Here is a 17,717-nt window from a genome sequence, read left to right on the forward strand (position 1 = left end):
ACAATATAATATAATATAATATAATATAATATAATATAATATAATATAATATAATATAATATAATATAATATAATATAATATAATATAATATAATATAATATAAATAGCAATGTAGAATATACCTCCCCCTTTACACCCAGCACCAACACACGCACCCCATGTAATGCACACACCTCTATACCTATGATATATAGAGACATGTCAACATTAAAGCATGAACCCACACCCCTGCAAGCCACACACACCGGCAGGCACGCATAAATGTATATATACATATATGTACATTTATATACATGTATATATACATTTATACACACACACACAGAGCCCAGCAGCCCCAGCCCGGCAGGAACTACAACTCCCAGCACGCCGCGGGGCCAAGCCCCGCCCCCCCGCCCCGCAGGCCCCGCCCCCGCCCGCCCTCCCCTCCCCTCCGCCCCTCCCGCGGCCGTTGGGGGCAGGAGCGCGCGGCGGCCGCTGAGGCAGAGCGGCCGTTGGCGCGGCGGGTGGCGGCGCTCCGCTCCGCTCGGCTCCCCTCCCTTCGCCTCGCCTCTCCCCGCCTCCTTTCTTTCTCCTTTTTTTCCCCTTTCCGACCGCCGAGAGAGAGACCCCGGGAGCCCCGGAGACCTCCTGCCGCCTGCCTCCCCTTTTCCTTCCTGCGGTGAGTCTAGCGCGCCTGTCGCGACACAGCCCGCCCCCGCGCTCGCTCTGTCGCGACAGAGACCACCTCCTCGCGATCGCGGGGAGCTGTGTGTGTGCGTGTGGGGGGCTCGGGGCCTGCCCGCCTCCCCCCTCATCCCCCTTCCTCCCCCCCCTTTCCCCCATCGCTTTGTGCTCCGCTGTACGCCTGCAGCGTGGGTTGATTTAGAGAAAAAAAAAAAAATCTTTAATTTCCGTGCTTCTTGTGAGTTTGTTACCTTTTTTTTTTTTTTTTTTTTCCTCTCTTTTTCCCTATTCGCGACAAATTTGTCCCCGGGGAGGAACAAATTTTAAAGGAGGGGGGTGTGTGGGGGGGGGAAGCTCTTTGTCACGCAGCGGGCAGGAGCCATCGGCTTTGGGGGGGGGATTAACAAAAAAATAATAAACGGGAAAAAATAAATAAATTAAAAACGTAAATATTCGCCCTCCGGGCGGGCTGAAAAACGGGGTTTTGGGGTGTTCGGGGGGGGTTTGGGGTGCTTTTAGCCGAGGGGCAGGGGGCCCTGTGCTCGGCAGCAGCACAACAAAGGGGGTTTTGTGCGGGCACGGGGGCAGCCCGCGGCTTTTACCCCCAAATTCCCTGCCCTGTCGCGACAAACGACCCCATGTCGGCTTCCTCTGGAAGGATCCGGATCGGCGATGGATCAGAGGTAGCTTTTGTTTGGGTGTTTTGTTGTTTTTTTTTCTTAATTGGAAGCTCCTCTCCGGGGGACGCGCGGGGTTTCTCCCATCCCCTCGCCCTGTTTTCCCCCCTGGTTCTTTTGTGGGCAGCCAGGGATCCGGCACAACTTTGGTCATTTGTGTTTCTTTTTTTTTTTTTTTTTTTTTTGTTCTTTTTCCTTTTTTCACTCTTTTTCACTCAGTTAAATAATACGGTTTCAGGCAGAGCCGATAGCACGGGGCGATGCTGTGCTGCGTGCCGAAACCATGGAGAGGATCTTAAAAGGCCAGGGCAGAGGAGGAGCGGCTGTGCTTTTGGCTATCCCCCCCAGCCCTAAAAGGGATAACGATATCTTAAAGCAGTTTTTATACTGAAAGCTCATCTTTTGTGTTCTCAACCCCCTCCAAAGCCGCAGTTTGACCTCCGCACGATGTAGCTTCTAGAATACGTGCAAGCACCAAGTAGCGCTCCTGCTCCTGGCTGTACCCCTCAAAAGCTGCTCTTGTGTTTTTCTTGGGACTCCTCTGACTTTACAACACCCCGCTTGGTGAGCAGGGTTACAAAAGACCGAGCTAGACCGAGCCTTGGGCTCCACATCCCAAGCACGGTGGCTTTATTTTTGCCATTTTGAAGCTGCACGGGGGGAGACGCGGGGAAGAAGGCTCTTTCCGGTTTCTGTTTAGCAGTTTTTCGTATTTTATAGAGGAAAAAAAAAAAAAAAAGAAGCCGGATGACCTGTTGATGATGCATCTTCTGTCACTTTATGTTGAAAGGCGCTGCTGGGTTAGTTGAGACAAAGACTTTCCCAGCGAGGCCGGCCAGATTCTCATTTGCATGTGTTGTGTGGGGCCGTACGGGCTTTGTGTGTTTTAGGCCAGCGATTTCAAAGTGAGTAATGTGGTGGCAAAGTTCAGAGGTCTGCACCGGACGCTTCCCCTTCTCCTCTGCCCTGCCTCCTCCCCCCAGGAAAAAGCCTGGTTTGTAGGAAACTGAGTGCTCATAGCTGGAAAACGAGGCCCTTGTAGTGCCCCGTCAGTAGTGGTTTTAACCAATTTTTGAAGTTCCTACCCGTTTTGTATTAGTGGCCGGGCAGGAAGCTTTAGGAATACGTTTTAGTTGTATTTAGGCATCTGCAGCATACCTTCAGTTTAAATGCCTCTTGTTTCTAATGAACTAAACTTGTAGGAGCGCCAGCATTTAGCTGAGTACAGTCTTGTGAAGTGTGCCTAATGAGTGTTTCGGTTCTTGCTAAACTCTGAAATGTGTTTCTTAATGCAGGAGGTTGCTATGTTATTGTTTGTGTCTGAAATCAGAGTTTGCAGTAACTACTCGTATTTCAAGTGGAACAGAACTTGGTGTTAGCATGAAGTCTGCCTGCTACAACCATTGTGCGTTTTGGTATTGCTATTGGTTTGTGTTAAGAAATGAGGCATGGAAAACAGGATTCTTTCACTTTGGGATTTATAGCTAGGGACTGTGTTTGTAGATGCAAAATAGAGCATCATCTGCGCAGAGCCAGTGGTGTTTAAACTCCTATTTGTTTGTAAGGAACTAATTGTGAGTGTATTTTTGTATATAATGTCGTCCTAGAATCTCTAGAATACAGGAAAACATAGAACCTGGAACCATTTGTAGATGCTACTCCATGCCATGAGCTAAAAGAGGAAGAAAGAAGGTGTTTCATGAAAAATGAACGTCACTTTTAAGCATGTGCTTGTAAGCTAAATTGCACGGTTGATCTGGAACTCTTGCAGGATGCTATTAATTGGAAGTACTTGTTGCTAGCTGGTCACTGCTCGTCTTGCCGATTAGATCATAAAAGTTCTGACTGTAGGTGGCATTAAGAGGTAGAAGTTCACAGCTCTTTTGCTTCCAGACGTTCATTCCTTAATCTTCAGATTCACAAGTGTGCTGACAAACTGTCAAAGGAAGTGACAGCAAAGAGATGGTGTAGGAAGTAGGTCAAGCACTGCTAAATACTGCTGAGATACTTTTTTCCACTGAAACTGAGCTTGCTTCCATCTGATTTAGTTTCTGTTTCCTTTCAATCTTCTGGTTACAAGAAGCACCAGGAAATCTCACACTCCTGCTGTAGTCCCGTAGTCCTACTGAAATTAATATTGCATCCCTAATCAGGCACAGTTGGTCTGGCCTGGATGGAAAGATTCATGGTGAGGAAGGTAAAAGAGCATTTTAGTTCTGGCTCTGTGAGGTGCTGAATCCCCACAGATTGCATCAGCTGGGTGAAGACAAAGTGCTTCTGTGTTTCCCCAGGGGTCTCGGACAGTTTGTGGGGTGGGTTTCCATTCCTGCTCCTTCTCCAGGTGCTGCTGAGGCAGTGCCATCATGGATAATGATAATTGTCACAAGTGATTGTACATGTTTCTTGTTCAAAATGTTGTTTGAATGGATCTATTCAAAAAAAAAATTGCCTTCGAGTTTAAAACCAATACAGTATTTGGTGTGCTAGAAACATCCTTAAACTACAAAAAAAGCAAGCTTTACCCTGTTGCTGCTCTGCTCTAAAAGCAGTAAAAACCCCTGACAATAATGTGATCTGCAGAGAAATTACAGCCTTGCACTGTGGGTATGTTCTTATCCAAGTATCCTATGTTTATACTGATTTGAAAGCAGGTATTACTCGCGGGATGGAGGAGGTGCTTCAGCGCTTTGCCCAGGTGAGTGCTCGGCTTGTTGGCTACCTACGTGAGCGCTGTGCCGTGGACTTCTTGCGCTGACCCTTGTCATGCGCCTGGGAGCAGCAAACGTGGCTAGCAGCTTGAAGTGACCTTTCTGCAATAACCTTGTAGCTGTGAACCCGTGTAAAAATTTCAGTGGTGTCTGCTGTGACAAGCTGTTTAGGCCACCTCGAAGTGGCTTTTTAGGACAATTCTGTTGAGCTGTGCAGAAGGTAGGTGGCCATCAATACCAGTCTTCTTTCGGCAACAGCTCCTGCCTGGCACACGAGGCAAATCCTGTGGAGTGCTTTTTAAGGATTGGGCTCAAGTGAGAGCTTGTCGTCGGTTTGGTTCAGGCTGAACGTAGTGCCCGGTGGGAGCATTTGGTTAAAGATTGATGGTATCCTCAGGTCCCTGCCACGTAGGAACGTGGTTTGGTTCATGAATAGGTAATAAAAGTTAATCTGCTGACCTTGTTTCTTAATCTGTGCTGCTGAATTCAATCATATTGACTTGACTGCCACCCGTGGTATGTACTGATATAAAAGCTAAGTTTTAGGCTCAAATCTCATGAGGAGAATGGACTGAACCTTGTGGTGTGTTTCTGGCTGCTGTTTCGGGAGTGGAAATGTTCTCTGATCTTACTCTTCTAACTGAAGGTGTATGGCAGTTGGCAGAGTGGGAGCAGTCGAAACCTCTTACTCTGGTCTTGTTATATTCCTTTTGGGAAGAGGATTTGCTCAATTCACACTCACATTGTAATACTCTGCTTGTGAAGAAGAAAAGTATGTTACGGAAGACTTTGGATCTGTGTCATGCTGGCTCTGAATGCTCTTGATCTCCCTTGATGTTGGCTATACAGCTATGTCAACCAGATGTTTTTCTATGCTGACACTGTTTGCAGCAGATTAATTGCAAAAATGTGTTTTCACAAGGGGAAAAGCATTTCTTTTGGGAGAAGGTTTTTAGCAGTGTGGAAATATTTAGGCCAGAGAGGTTCTGGTCTGGGTATACTAGCCGGGGTGGGCATGTATTTGTTGGGGGCAATTACACCTTCTAATTGACAAAAGTTAATCAAGGACCCAGATGTAGGCAAGCTTCTACTGACAGCGTTTTTGTGAGCTTGTTAGTTTACATATTCAGTATTCGGGGAGATAACCATGGTGGTTTTGGCAGAAAAGCTTTTGTTGCTAAATGCTGCATTTCCATTTGCGATTCTGTAGCAGTTGCTGTAGTGGCAGAGGCTCTGTGTTGTAGGCAAGTCTATGGTGTAGCACAGCAATGAACAGCAAGGAAGCCAAGAAAAAGCTGAAGTTAGATTCAAATCAGAAGGGATCTGCAGTGTTGTGTTGTTTTGTGTTTTTTTTTTTTTTTTTTTTTTTTTTAATAGGATAATTGGAATAGCTACTAGAGAATGTGGTGTTGTGTACTGATTGAGGTTTTGGGCAAATTGGATACATCAAAAATGCTTTGTAGTTGCTTGCAAAGGATGGGATTGGAGCAAGTTTGTTGAGTAAGATTCTTCGGGTAACAGTTCATTGGAGTTAGGACTTGAGGCAGAAAAGAAGAAAAAAAACCTGCCTAGCCAGCATTGTCTTTAAGTAGACCTCCATCAATGGATTATTGCCTCCTTTGCCAGTTGATATATATGCTTGGATGGAGTAAGCTATTTGTATTTCAACTAAGTAATGTTTCTGCACTTTGGTTCTTAATTGCAAACAGTTAAAAATACTCTTTTGTGAGCTGGGATAGATATTTTATTTCACAGGCAAGGTTGGTGACAGAGTTCAAATCTGAAGAGATTTACAATATTTCTTAAAGGAAAAAAAATGTCAGAGTTGCCATTAATGTTGGTGGAGCTCAAGGCCTGCAAGAGTTTTCTGGAGGCACAGTGAGAGCAAACCTGGATCAGGTTTGAGTAGAGTAGCGAGCAACTGGGAAGCAGCAGCTGTTGGGAGTTCCTCCCTGCCTTCTGCCAGCTTGCCCTCTAGCATGGTAACCCTATAACCTGGGTCAACAGCATCAATGTTTTCATTGTTCTTTGGGTCAGGTTAGCTGGGCTGTAATCTCTGGCTTAGATCTAGCTTGAAACATTTCCATTCGGCTGGTCCTCTGCCTGAGGAGTGACCCACGGGGACTGGGGCAGCGTACAGAGCACTTAGGTGGAGCTGTGGGCTTGCTTAGAGCTGGGAATTTGTGTCCATGTAGCCTGTGCACATGGCCCCCTTAACCTTCAGGTCCTTTGCTATAAGACAACATTAAACTAGTGGCAAAATTAGGCTGAGGATGGCACGTGTTGGTCGTTTTTTTCTTGTGTTCAGATCATACTGCTCTGCCAGTTAAAAATCCACCTCCAAGTGCCCGCTTTCCCTACCGCTGGTTCCTTCCGCTCTCAATGGCTGAGTAGTATTAAATAGCCAAGACGTGATTTTAAAAACATGCCAACTTGAGTAATACTTCTGTTTGCTTTGTCCTAAGACAAATTATTGATGTTAAATGATAAAAGTAGTTTCTGAAGAACTTCTGTAAAGAAATCTCAAGGCTCCTCTTCTCTTAAGCATTAATGTGTATACTGAGATTTTTTTGTGATGTTTACTGATGCTGCCTTGATATCCTTTTCACTTACCTGAAGCAACTGTAATTCACTACAATACTTTTACAAGAATAAATATTGTCTCAGTCGTGGTTTAACACAAGGTTCAACTGGGAAAATAAGTAATGGTTCTTTTGTCATATCGTGTAGCTGAACTATTTATTTGGTATGAGGTTAGGGGAAAAAATCCAAAATGCATCACACATGGAACCTTGCTATAAAGTAATTCACTTCCTTTTAAAGAACTTGTTGCTCATTTTCCTTCTGTAATGCACCTCTTGGGATAAGCTGCTAATTCTAAAAATATGTCAGTTCCACCATTTCCCACTAATATATTTTTTTTTCTTTGTTTGGCTTTGGTTTGCTTTTTCCCTGAGCCACTTTAAATACTCTGAGGCGTGCTTAGCATGGAAGAAAATAAATGTGCCTAGGTATTTGAATCGCTGTATTTAGATCACTGCTGTATTTCAAGGCCAGTGGAAGATGACTTTAAACTTCTGTTTTAAGGTAAGAGTGTACAGGGGCCTCAAGCCTTAGTTAATGTTTCAAGTGGGATGCATACCTGCTCTTGGGTCTGGCTGTCTTCTGCAGTGCTAGTGGTCTGTTTTGAGTTTAGAGAAGACAATACAACATCACTAATGATGCCAAAGTTGTGTGACAGTACCAGAGGAGTTCCTCACCTATGGGAAACCAGAGTTATTGACTGTTCAGTCAATACTGCTATTTCCATCTTCACGATCAAACCCTTACGGTAATTCAGTGTGGGGTTTGGGAATACCGTCCATATTCAGAGCTCTGCAAAAAGCTGTGTGATGCTCACAAATGGAGGGAGTGCATTGGTTGTCCATGAATGGCTTCTACTCTACATTAGTAGTGATGATCAAAAATGGGATAGTTGCAGAGGAGAAGATAACAGTCAAGCTGGAAAACATGTCATCTTGTTAACACCTAACTTCAGCATCTGTGTGCGTTGGGGGGAGTATTTGTTTAATGTACTGGCAGTGCAGGGCTGGGAGAGATCCAGCTCAAATTCCCCAAAACTTACAGGGACAGTCCGTAAAAACTGCTTCTTAACAGGGAAAAGATGTAAATGTTTTTCTTCATTCTTTCAGATGCGTAGTGCAGAGAACCAGAAGGCTCCCAAGCAGGCCCTTAAGTGTTTCATTTGTTCTTTTTCCTTTCCCTTTTGATAATGTGTAGGCAAATTTGTGATGATAGATACTTTAGATAAGGAGTGCACTTCTGGTCCCATCTGCTGCCCCTGCATCTCCTCAGCAATCACGTAGCTGTGCATTTGGTGCCCTGGGATTGGAGATGAGGCTGAATGCAAGTTACACGACAATGTTACTGTACAAAGACAGTTGATCCCTCCTTTGTGCTTAGATGACTTTCATGGCCAAGTCATCTCCTCTTGATTCCTGTGGTAGGTGGATCCGTCATGCAAGAATCTTTGTTCTTTGATCTTTCCTTAATAAGGTAATTGCTATGCTGCTGATAGCCCACATCAATTGTTAAAGCGTTCATTCGGTGCTGTATGTGGTGGATGAGAAATGTCATTAAAGCAGAACTTTCCCTTTTGGTGCTGCCTGACCTGGTGGCTGCTGGTTAAGGTTTCTGAAAACTGCTTCGGGTTGCTGCAGAGGGCTGCAGTTTTATGGTAAGGGTAGCAGCTGGGGTTCCTTCCTTTCTTTTTAAAAAAGAACCGACGTGTGGTTCTGTTGAGTGGTCAGCCACCTGCTGAAGCTGAGGAACTCAACTTGATCTCGCAAGCAGATAAACGCACGGGCAGCTTTGTTATTTTTAACCACTTAGCTTCTTTGTGCACGTGTGCGTGTTTTTACAGTCAGTGTTGTGGCTTTGGCCGGGGGCTTTCTGAGCAGTGTGTGTCCTTGTACGTGTTGCTGTTGGCTGAGAAAGGCCACGGTGCCATATTGAGACGTGAGGGCTTCCATGGCTTAGGTACAGCAACTGCTTTTGAATTCCTAGGCCAGTGTGTGTGCTTTTTCCTCATTTAAATAACTGTGCCTATTTCACTGCTTTATGAGCTATGCATAGTCAGCAGTGGAAACTCCTACCTGTAGAGGAAAGGTGTTGGAAGCATTACGGGAACAGAGATAGGAGCCAGATCCAAAAGATAAGGAGAGAGTAAACCTTCACCTTAAAGCTCAGAGGGACCAGTTGAAGGGAGAAGTGAGGAGCTTCCTTATTGTGTCAACTAACGATGTGTGGCGAGTGTCTGGCATCTTTCGGTCTCTTAGCATCCACAACAGCAAGTACTGTAGGCCTGCTGCTATTTTATAGCTATTAATAAGGAGCAGCAACAATCAGATTTATCTGGGCCTTTTGTCAGCGTGCATTTCAAAACTTCATTCGGTAATAAATAGCAGTTCTAAAGATCCAGATCGTGCTTGGCTTACGTGTAGCATGAGATGGCATGAGAAACATCTCTTGTTTTGCTCTGTTACACGGTTGGGAGGTGGGGGGGAAGGAATCTACATGCAAGGATGATGTCTCCAGAGCCCCAGATGGAAGCTAAGCTTGGTTTTGCTTTTATTTTAATAAAGGTAAGAAGCTCACAGGTGTGTTGGTGCTTAATTTGCTGATGTTTGGAGGCTGCTATAGGAATGCTAATGAGCATTCGGTTACTAATCAAATCTTGCATTGCTCTGAGGTATGTAAGCTAATGAAATACCAACAAATGTGAAGCTGGGTGAATAAACTGATAGTGCAGCATAAATTTCTGAAGTTCACGTGTTCCATTTCTTCTGCCTCCACTGTGTCAGCTGAGATGTATGTGTTGGTGTGACCGAGGAGCAGGTACAGAACTTGCCTGAGCCACAAGCCTGGTGCTTAGGGGGAAAGCACAGTGATTTCTGGTGCGGAGAGGTATAACATCTGTTTGTAACCTTTGTCACAATGGGAAGGATTATGAAATGACACTCTGCCAATCGGCATATGCTCGATTCAGTATTTCTCAAAGTATGGCAATTAGATTTAATACAAATGTTCCCTTGGAAAGAGCACCTTGATTTAATTTTTTTTCAGATGCATGAAGTAGAAATGGTCTGAGGCTCTCTGTTTGTTCTTTAAAGACTAAGTGCTATATTTCTAGCTCTTGGCAGACATTGTCCACAAGTACTTCATGTTCCATTGGGCTTATGCCAAATTTAATGTACTGTGTGTACTGAAAGCATCAAAAACAGGCTTACTTTAATTTTAGATTTTACAGCTACCATTATTGATTTTTCTTAGAACTGTTCCATCCAATCTGCTATCAGTTTAATTTCTTTTCCCTTAAGGAATTTGGGAAAGGATCTTGACAGTGTTTATTTGTGTGGCTAGGGACTGTTTATGTGAGTGAGAGCTATAGATCAGACAACTCTGCAGTGGCCAAACTCTCCATTTATAGAAGTTAAATCAGCACACTGAATTATTTGTGAACTCCTGACTTTAGCAGTGACTGCTGTGCTGTGACTAAGGGTGCTGTTATAAACAAAGTCCATCAACTGTTTTTCAAGAAACTTGAACTTGATAAAAATCTGAGATGGGGAAGGACTGTTGCTGTCAGCTAATCTTCGATCATACAGTACCAAGAATTGTGGGCTACCATTTTGCAGTCCTTGTACACCGTACAAGTACAGGTCTGTAAGACATTCAACTCTGAAGAGACAAAAAAAAGAGAAGAGGTAGAGGGGTAGGGGAGAGAAACAGCACAAGTAGAAGTTACGGTAGGTTGACAAAGAGAGGAAGGAAATAACGGGGGGAAAGAATAGGGCACAGTGCAAAACACCCAACCAGCATGCTTTGGTTTGTACATAATGCCACAGTCATCAGGTCTGCTGATCCCTGCCTGACAGCTTTGTCTGCTGGCTTCATATTTTGGCTGTTCATCTTTTATTTTCAGCCCTCGGGGCCAAGTAGCTGTGCATAAGTGTGGCTTCTGGCCAGGTGGCTCGTCGCCCTAAGAGTGTAGAGCAGGATTCCCTTCCATTATGTTGATGTGGAAGAGCATGGCACTCAATGGAGCCTGCTTTTCCCCCCTCCCCCTCCTAGTAGGTTTTTTTTGTCTCCTTTGATTAAATGCAGGTCTGCTCTGCTTTCTGCTTTGCAACTGCACCCTCTGCTAGTGCTGCTGGAGCAAAAATTGCTCAGGTCTTCAAAGACTTGTATCAAAGTGGGGAACAGAGGGAGAGGTCTCTTGGTGCAGAGAGACTTAAAATCCCAAGAAGTGCTATGTTTGCCTGTAATAGTACCTATTGTAGTTGAAGAGCATGGGAATTACCAGTTAGCCTTCATTGTAGGCTTAACCACAACAGCTGGTGTGTTTTGTTAGGCCTAACTCTTACGTGTAAAGATTGAGAGTAGTTTTATGTCCAATTTCAGTTGTCCAGTCCTCAGGCATAGTTTGCAAGTCAGATTTTGCTTCATCTTAAGGATGGAGCTTCACTCTTGGAAGCATTCCTGTAGCTTTGATAATCTTCAAAATACCATCCCGCAGTCTTCAGAGACTGTATTTTCGGTGGTCTTCTGTCTTCTCACTGCACCCCAGCACATGTGTGCTGGGGGCTCTGCTGTGACCTGTTGCATTTCTGCTTTGCCAAGCAGCTCTAGAAGACGCTTTCCCAACATGCAACCACAGACCAGTTAGGAAGAATTATTGCTAGAAGAGGTTTTGCAACTGGACCCTGAGATGTGTTAACATTAGTATAACCCAGCTGCTAGTTTTGTTATAGCAACTGCCTGTGGAAGTAACTTGCATTAATGTTAGTGGACAAATTGTGCCTCTTTTCTGCTTCCCAAAAATGTTTTGGTAGTTTTATTACCTTGGTGTCCCTTCTCATAGGGGCAGTAGGTGCTGCATCCTGCATCAGAACTGAGTAAGCTGACAGTGCTCGTTTTCCTCATGTCTCTCAATTTGTCCCTGGCCCTAGACCCCCAAGCACAGCAAAAACTATTAGAAGAATTGTTCTACAGAAAAATGTAGAAATGCCTAAACCTGTTAAAGACAGAGTAAAGGGTTGTTGCAATTTGTCCTTAGTAGCAGGGACAGAATCAGAAGTTTTTAGTTTATTGCAGTTACTGTGCTTGCTTTCAAGCTTAATTTTTAAAAGTCCTTCATATAAGCCAAGTATTAACTCAGTATGCATGCTAATAAGATTTGTGCTGTACTAAGCCGTCTTTTGCTGATGAACATAGCTTTTGTTACATGAAGGAACAAAATAAATTGAATAGAAGGGTGCGTATAAAGAAAACAAAAATCAACTCCAAGGTTAAGAACAGGAGTGGCTATGTTTCCTTGTTTTTTCAAGATTAAACACAGCTTTCAAGTACTGCTGAAGAACAAGCCCTATTTCCTGTCATCTCACTATTAATTAGTCCATGCATTTAAACAAAAAAAAAAACAACAACAAACGCATTAATTTTGCTCTTTTTCTGGAAATGAACACCCAGGCAGCTCTACGAAGTTCTCCCTTCCTGTTCTGTGTTTGCAGATGCCATGTAATGAATCAAATTGAGGAGTGGATCTGGGTCTGAACCTGGGGAGACCATACCATGGCCGTTGTCTAAACGCAGGGCAGCGAGGAGGACTCGCTGCTTTTGCAGGCAGTGGTATTTTATTCTGCCTTGAAATTGTTTAACCTCAGAATGAGATCCTGCTTTTTGTTAGTGGTAAGCAAGTGCAGGCATTCCTGCAGGTCAGGAGAACAGGTGATAAATAATAGTTGTGTGATGCAACGCTTCTGTCTGTGCATGCAAAGCTTAGGCCTAAGTACTAGCAGCCAGGTTTCTGAATGAATAGAAGTTATTTTGAAAGGGAACTCTGGAGATCATTGAGTCCAGATCCCCTTGCTCCCCCACTCAAAGCAGTTTGAAGCTAAAGCCAGCTCTTTCATCCTTTTATTCGGCATGGTATTGAACAGCATACAGCCAGGCTGTCTGCTGACAATTCTTATCTAATATTTACCTGCAACTGTCAATCTTCTGTAAATGTGTAACTTAGACATACCCAGTATAATTCTGGAATGTGGTGTGTTTTTTTTAAGTTTCATTAAGTCTTAAGCATGCTTTTAGAGACTGACTGGTATCTGAATCCACTGAATGATTTTGAACAACTGTTTGAGTTGCTGTGTACTAGGAATATCAATTGGACACAGCGTATGCTCTGCTCAAAGGCATGCTATTAACAGAAGAATTGTCAACATTGGTAAGTCTCTACGAAACCAACTTCGTTACAGTGGCTGTGAGCAACAGGTAGCTTTCCCACCTCTGCCTCTCCCACTGACAGTTCTCAATTGGTGATGCTAGCCGTTTGGTGCTAATGTGGATGGGGCTTAACCATATGGTCTCGCTCTCACTTTCTCTCACAGTGTTGAAAAATGTTGTCCTGTCTACACTAGCAGCTAACTGATCTGAACCCATTGTTGACAGCCACCATCATCAACAGGTCATTTTCCCTCTGCGAGCGTGGCTTTTGATTATGTATCGTAAATCCAAGTGGAAGTGCGGTTACAATCTCGCGGTTCTTGGACACGGTGAGTTTACATCTGCACGATTGTTCTAAGAGAACAAACGTTTCTTCTTGCACTTGAACTTCTCTAGATGAAAATACGTAAGAAACAAAAAAACATAAAACCATACAAACTATTAGTATTAGTGTAGCACAATACAATCTATTAGTATTGTCTTGCTGTTACTGTCCATAACTGTATTGGTTCTTTAAACACTGTATTTTTAAAGCAGCTGGAGAGAGACTGCTTCATCAGACAGCATCTCTCCACAGCAACTGCAGATGTTATTAGAGACATGACTGATAAGCTGGACCAAACCATATTTTCTCTTGCCCCGATGTTGAATTTCTACTGAAGGTTGTTTCCAGAGGCTCTGAGCCAGTGTAATATTGCAGTACCCACTGAGAGTGATCTCTTGCTTCTCCCCCTCATCTCCCCACCCCATGTGTGCACACAACCCCACTCCCGAGATCCGAGTTGTGCAGCCCCGCACCCTTCTTTGCTCCAGATCTGCTGACCAGCATTTTTCAGCGAGGTGACTTTTCTCGCTAACCCAAGAGAAAGAAAACTCCTGCGATTAAATTCCCAAGAGGTTCAGGGAGATGAGGTTCAGGCAACTTTGTCATTAGACTGACTCTCTACCCTTCTGATGTGGTAGGCTTAAAATGCTTGCTTTGCTTTTGTAGCTTTGTCCATGAATGTGCTTGGCTTATTCTTTTTTCTTAGCCCTCTTGTGTGAGGACAACTGCTGCTGCCTCCTCGTTATTGCTTGCACCAAAATAATAAGGGAGGGTTGCAAGAACATCAACTTTTCCTTGCTTGGACCACCTTTGATACAAAATTAAGTCTAGAGAAAATGAGAATACAAGCTCAAATCCAATGGGTATGATTAGTAGTACGAAGACTTTTGGCATATAACTTTGAAAATGTTTACAGTTATATATCTTGGGGGATTGGAGCCAATAGGCATGAGATGCTAATCATAACGATGTTTTTCATGATCAAAGGTATCATTACTTCAATGGCTGCTATTTTTGTTTAAACTGCCAGAGTCCTAAAACTGGTTATGAGCAGTCAGTATTGGTGGTTAACAGCCTGAAACATTTTAAGCATAGAAAACTCAACCTCATTTTTTTTTCCCAGTGAGTTTGACTTGAATTCATACTGCATATTTCTTCTAGTTTCATATCAGCTGTGGATTCCACTGTGCCTCTGTTTTCTGTCAAGTTTTTATCCCAAGTGATTTTTTATTTCAAAATTACTGAACAGTGCCACTGTATTTCAAAGTGAGACTTGTCAGATAACACAGTATGGTCTAGAGCTTTAAAAATACTGTAGCAAGTAGAGCTTTGTTTTATCAACTCAAAAGTCTCATCTATTAGCAAAGAAATTTTATCTAATGAGATAGAATGGGTCAGAGAGGATTTACAATGTTCAAGTACTTGTGTATAAGCCAAGATAGTTGTTACAAACTCTTAGCAAGCATGTAATTCCTTAAGAGCTGCAGAACACAGTTGTTAGTGAAGCTGAGGACTTAGGAAGCTCAAAGGTACGTGGTATTTGAGTGCTTCATCTCTTCGGGCAAACAGTACACAACTTAAATACGGTAACTGACACTGAGCGTTGTCTCTGACTGCACTGTAATTATTCTGAATGTCTGGGGCTTATCCAAAATCAGAGTGGTGAATTAAATTACACGTCCAGCCCAGATCTGCTCCAGTACAGTCTTGCTTAGGTAGGCTGATAGTGATCTTGCTTACGCTGGTTAATTCAGTTGGCTTCAATGGAGTTGAATCCTTACTTGCACCTACATAATTGGGCTCAGGTATCAGGTTTGGTTAGGAGACCTGCTAGGTGGACAAGAACAGAATTAAGACTCCAGTTCCTTTTTCCTTGCTCAGTTTGCTTTTGATTTTTTTTTTCAGCAGAGTATGCCTAGAAACAAAGTCCTGCTGCTCTGTACAATTGATCATCTGTTAAACAGATGAGCTACAAACCTCAGTTTTATTTTTGTCAAACATTGTGAAGGCTTAATATAATAAAAAGAGAAAGAACTCAGTCTGTTGCTACGTTACTGTGCCAGGAAATAATCTTTCCTCTCTGACCAGTTCCTTAGCTGTTCCAGCCATGGTATGATGTAGTTTTACTCTTTTAACAATGACTTTATTTAGATTATCCTTTTAACTAACAGTTTTGGCATGCTTTAAAAAGCCATTTAAGGAAAAGGATCTTGCTGTGATACTCCAGAGTGGGCTAAATGTATAGGCTGCACATCTTTTATTTTTTATTTTATATTTAATTAGAAAGTTTTCATTTGTGCCCCAGTAAAAACCATCTATAGAGCATGTTGAGTTTGCAAGCAGTTATTCAAAAGGCTGAAGTTTTGTCAAAAGATGCTGTCTTCTGTGTATTGGAGCTGTTTCAAATTATTCTGTGAGTTTCTGGTTGGTAAGAGATTCCACATTGTTTCTGGTTAACAAGAATATTTTTCTTGTGATCTTTGATTTCTGCTGGCTGCCGCTTCAGTGGGAATTACGACTGTTTTGACGCCCCTTTGTGTTAGGTCCTCTGCTACCTTTGCTTATTTTTTGCATTCTGGACCTTTATTTTTTCAGATAAATATAAGTATTCAGTATATATAGTTATAGTTGTACTGTTTTGCAATTTTTATCCAATTTATACTTCAGGTAGGCTTCTGTATCAGAAGTTAAGGAATAAGCAACATGCTCTAACTTTTGGGAAACCCAAATATTTAAACGTTAATTAAAAAAAATAAAATAATCAGTAAGTAGTGTGAGGCTGTTGGGAGGGTTGTCACACTTTCTCTGATTGTATTAACCTTTTCCTTTCCCTGAACGTGGCAGAGTGACTTGAGAGATCTGGGTATAAACCCAGCATTTCCTGAACTTGCGCCCCTCGATGTTTGATTCGGTCCTATTCTTAAAAGAAGTACAAGTGTAAACACACAATTAATCCGACAGTCAGAATTTTTAAAAATCCCAATCCTGCAAATATGAGCACGTCTAGTTTTAATATCAGAAGCTGTAAAACCATCTTTCAGTAGCAAAACTAGGAATGTGCAGTCGCTCCCAGAATCGGTGCTTCACTCTCGCATCAGGCTATAGCTGCCTGTTCTAGCTGGACAAGTTTCGTGACCGAAGCTTTGTGTAAACAGTTGGGCTCATGCTCTTTGGAATAATGTTTGGATCTTCCTCTTAAGTACTTAGAAACAAAACAAAGCCACTTTGAATAAGTCTTTATCTGTTTCTCATTTCTAATGATATAGATACTTTAACTTTGTTAGATTTTAAAAGTACTGAAAATTAAATAGCTGTGTATCTGATGTTACTGATATAAAACCATACTTTGAAGAGAAAAACCTATTTTTTTTTTTTTTTAAGCAAAAAGTTGTTAGGAAATAGTATTTTCTTGTATTTGCCCATTTTTATTGGGTTTTGTTTTTTTTACCTTTCTTCAATTAAAATGAAATGCCTTTCTTACAAACAGGAAAAAACTCAGCTTGGAGGTCACTGCTAAAAGAAAAATACTTCACTTCAAATTAATAAAATGATTGGAGCTGATATTTATGTAGGTTCTGTAATGTTCCTTAGCATAGAGAATATTTCAGAGTTGTTTGGTGACTGCTAGGACCAAAATGAGATCAGCATGGCATGCTTACAGACGAGGACTATGTAATATAAACAAGGCCAGAGGAGGTAAGCTTATGACAGCACTCTGTGTTTGTAGAGTTCAGAGTTTATTCGGGGGACATGTAATTCACACACTTCCATCAGCAAAATGCTGAATGTGCAGAATGACTTCAGAGTTTAAAGTACGGCAGTGGCTGTGAAGCCAATGAACGTCTGGTCTTTTCTTTAGAGAATGTATATTACTCTTACAACTAGTTTTGAGGTTGCCAAAGCCAGGCTGAGTGTGCTCAGTGTTTTTTTTGTTTTTTTTTTTTAAATCTAAATAAAACAACTGTCACTAAGGTGTATGGAGGCAATGCATGCTGCTAAGGCAGCAGCTGGTTAGTCATCGCAGCTCAGCAGACTACTAGCCTTTGTCCCACTTGCCCAAAATTTTATGAACTCATTCTGTTTTTTAGTGTCAAATGGGTTACACTGGCTTTGCCATATTAGTAGGTCTCTGCTTTATTTGCTGTGTCTGTTGAATAGTTCATTGCTTGAATGGGCTTGCCTAAATGTATTCCTGATTTGGGATTTGCATTGGTCTAGGAGCTTGAATGTGGTCAGGCGTCTTAGCTAAGGTTGGGTAGTGACTTCTTAATGTGTGTGAACTTGGCTGCTTGGCCTCTTCCTTCCTCTGCTGCACGACGCTTTTCTTCTCTGCGGATGGATGCCACGAGATGTCCTGAAGCAGGAGAGGCACTAACAACAACAAGTCACAAACTGAATATGAGCAGGACTCCTACAAACCTTTGAATGCATGTGAAGGAGGCACCGATGTGCTCACTATGCACAGCTGTTAGCAATTGGAAGGAAAGCTCATAAACAATGTCAGTCCTGAGGGGGCTGCACCAGAGGACCAGAGCCCTAGCTAGAACACAGCTTTA

At 42.7% G+C, this 17,717-nt stretch overlaps 1 protein-coding gene across 2 annotated transcripts in view; it reads left to right on the top strand.

Annotated features, from left to right (window-relative positions):
- Positions 1-528: 528 nt before the first annotated feature.
- The window catches only part of PELI1 (pellino E3 ubiquitin protein ligase 1), a 43,820-nt gene continuing 26,631 nt past the window's right edge, over positions 529-17,717 (top strand). The window contains exons 1-2 of one of the 2 annotated variants that reach the window (XM_082757920.1): positions 529-662; positions 13,001-13,165. In XM_082757920.1, coding sequence (XP_082614046.1) covers positions 13,111-13,165 — 55 coding nt within the window. In that variant the 5' untranslated portion in view covers positions 529-662; positions 13,001-13,110. The remainder of the gene's footprint in view (positions 663-13,000; positions 13,166-17,717) is intronic. The other variant, XM_082757921.1, reaches the window with a different exon arrangement.

The sequence above is a fragment of the Aythya marila genome, assembly GCF_965140915.1.
Source record: "Aythya marila genome assembly, chromosome: 3".
Classification (NCBI taxonomy): domain Eukaryota; kingdom Metazoa; phylum Chordata; class Aves; order Anseriformes; family Anatidae; genus Aythya; species Aythya marila.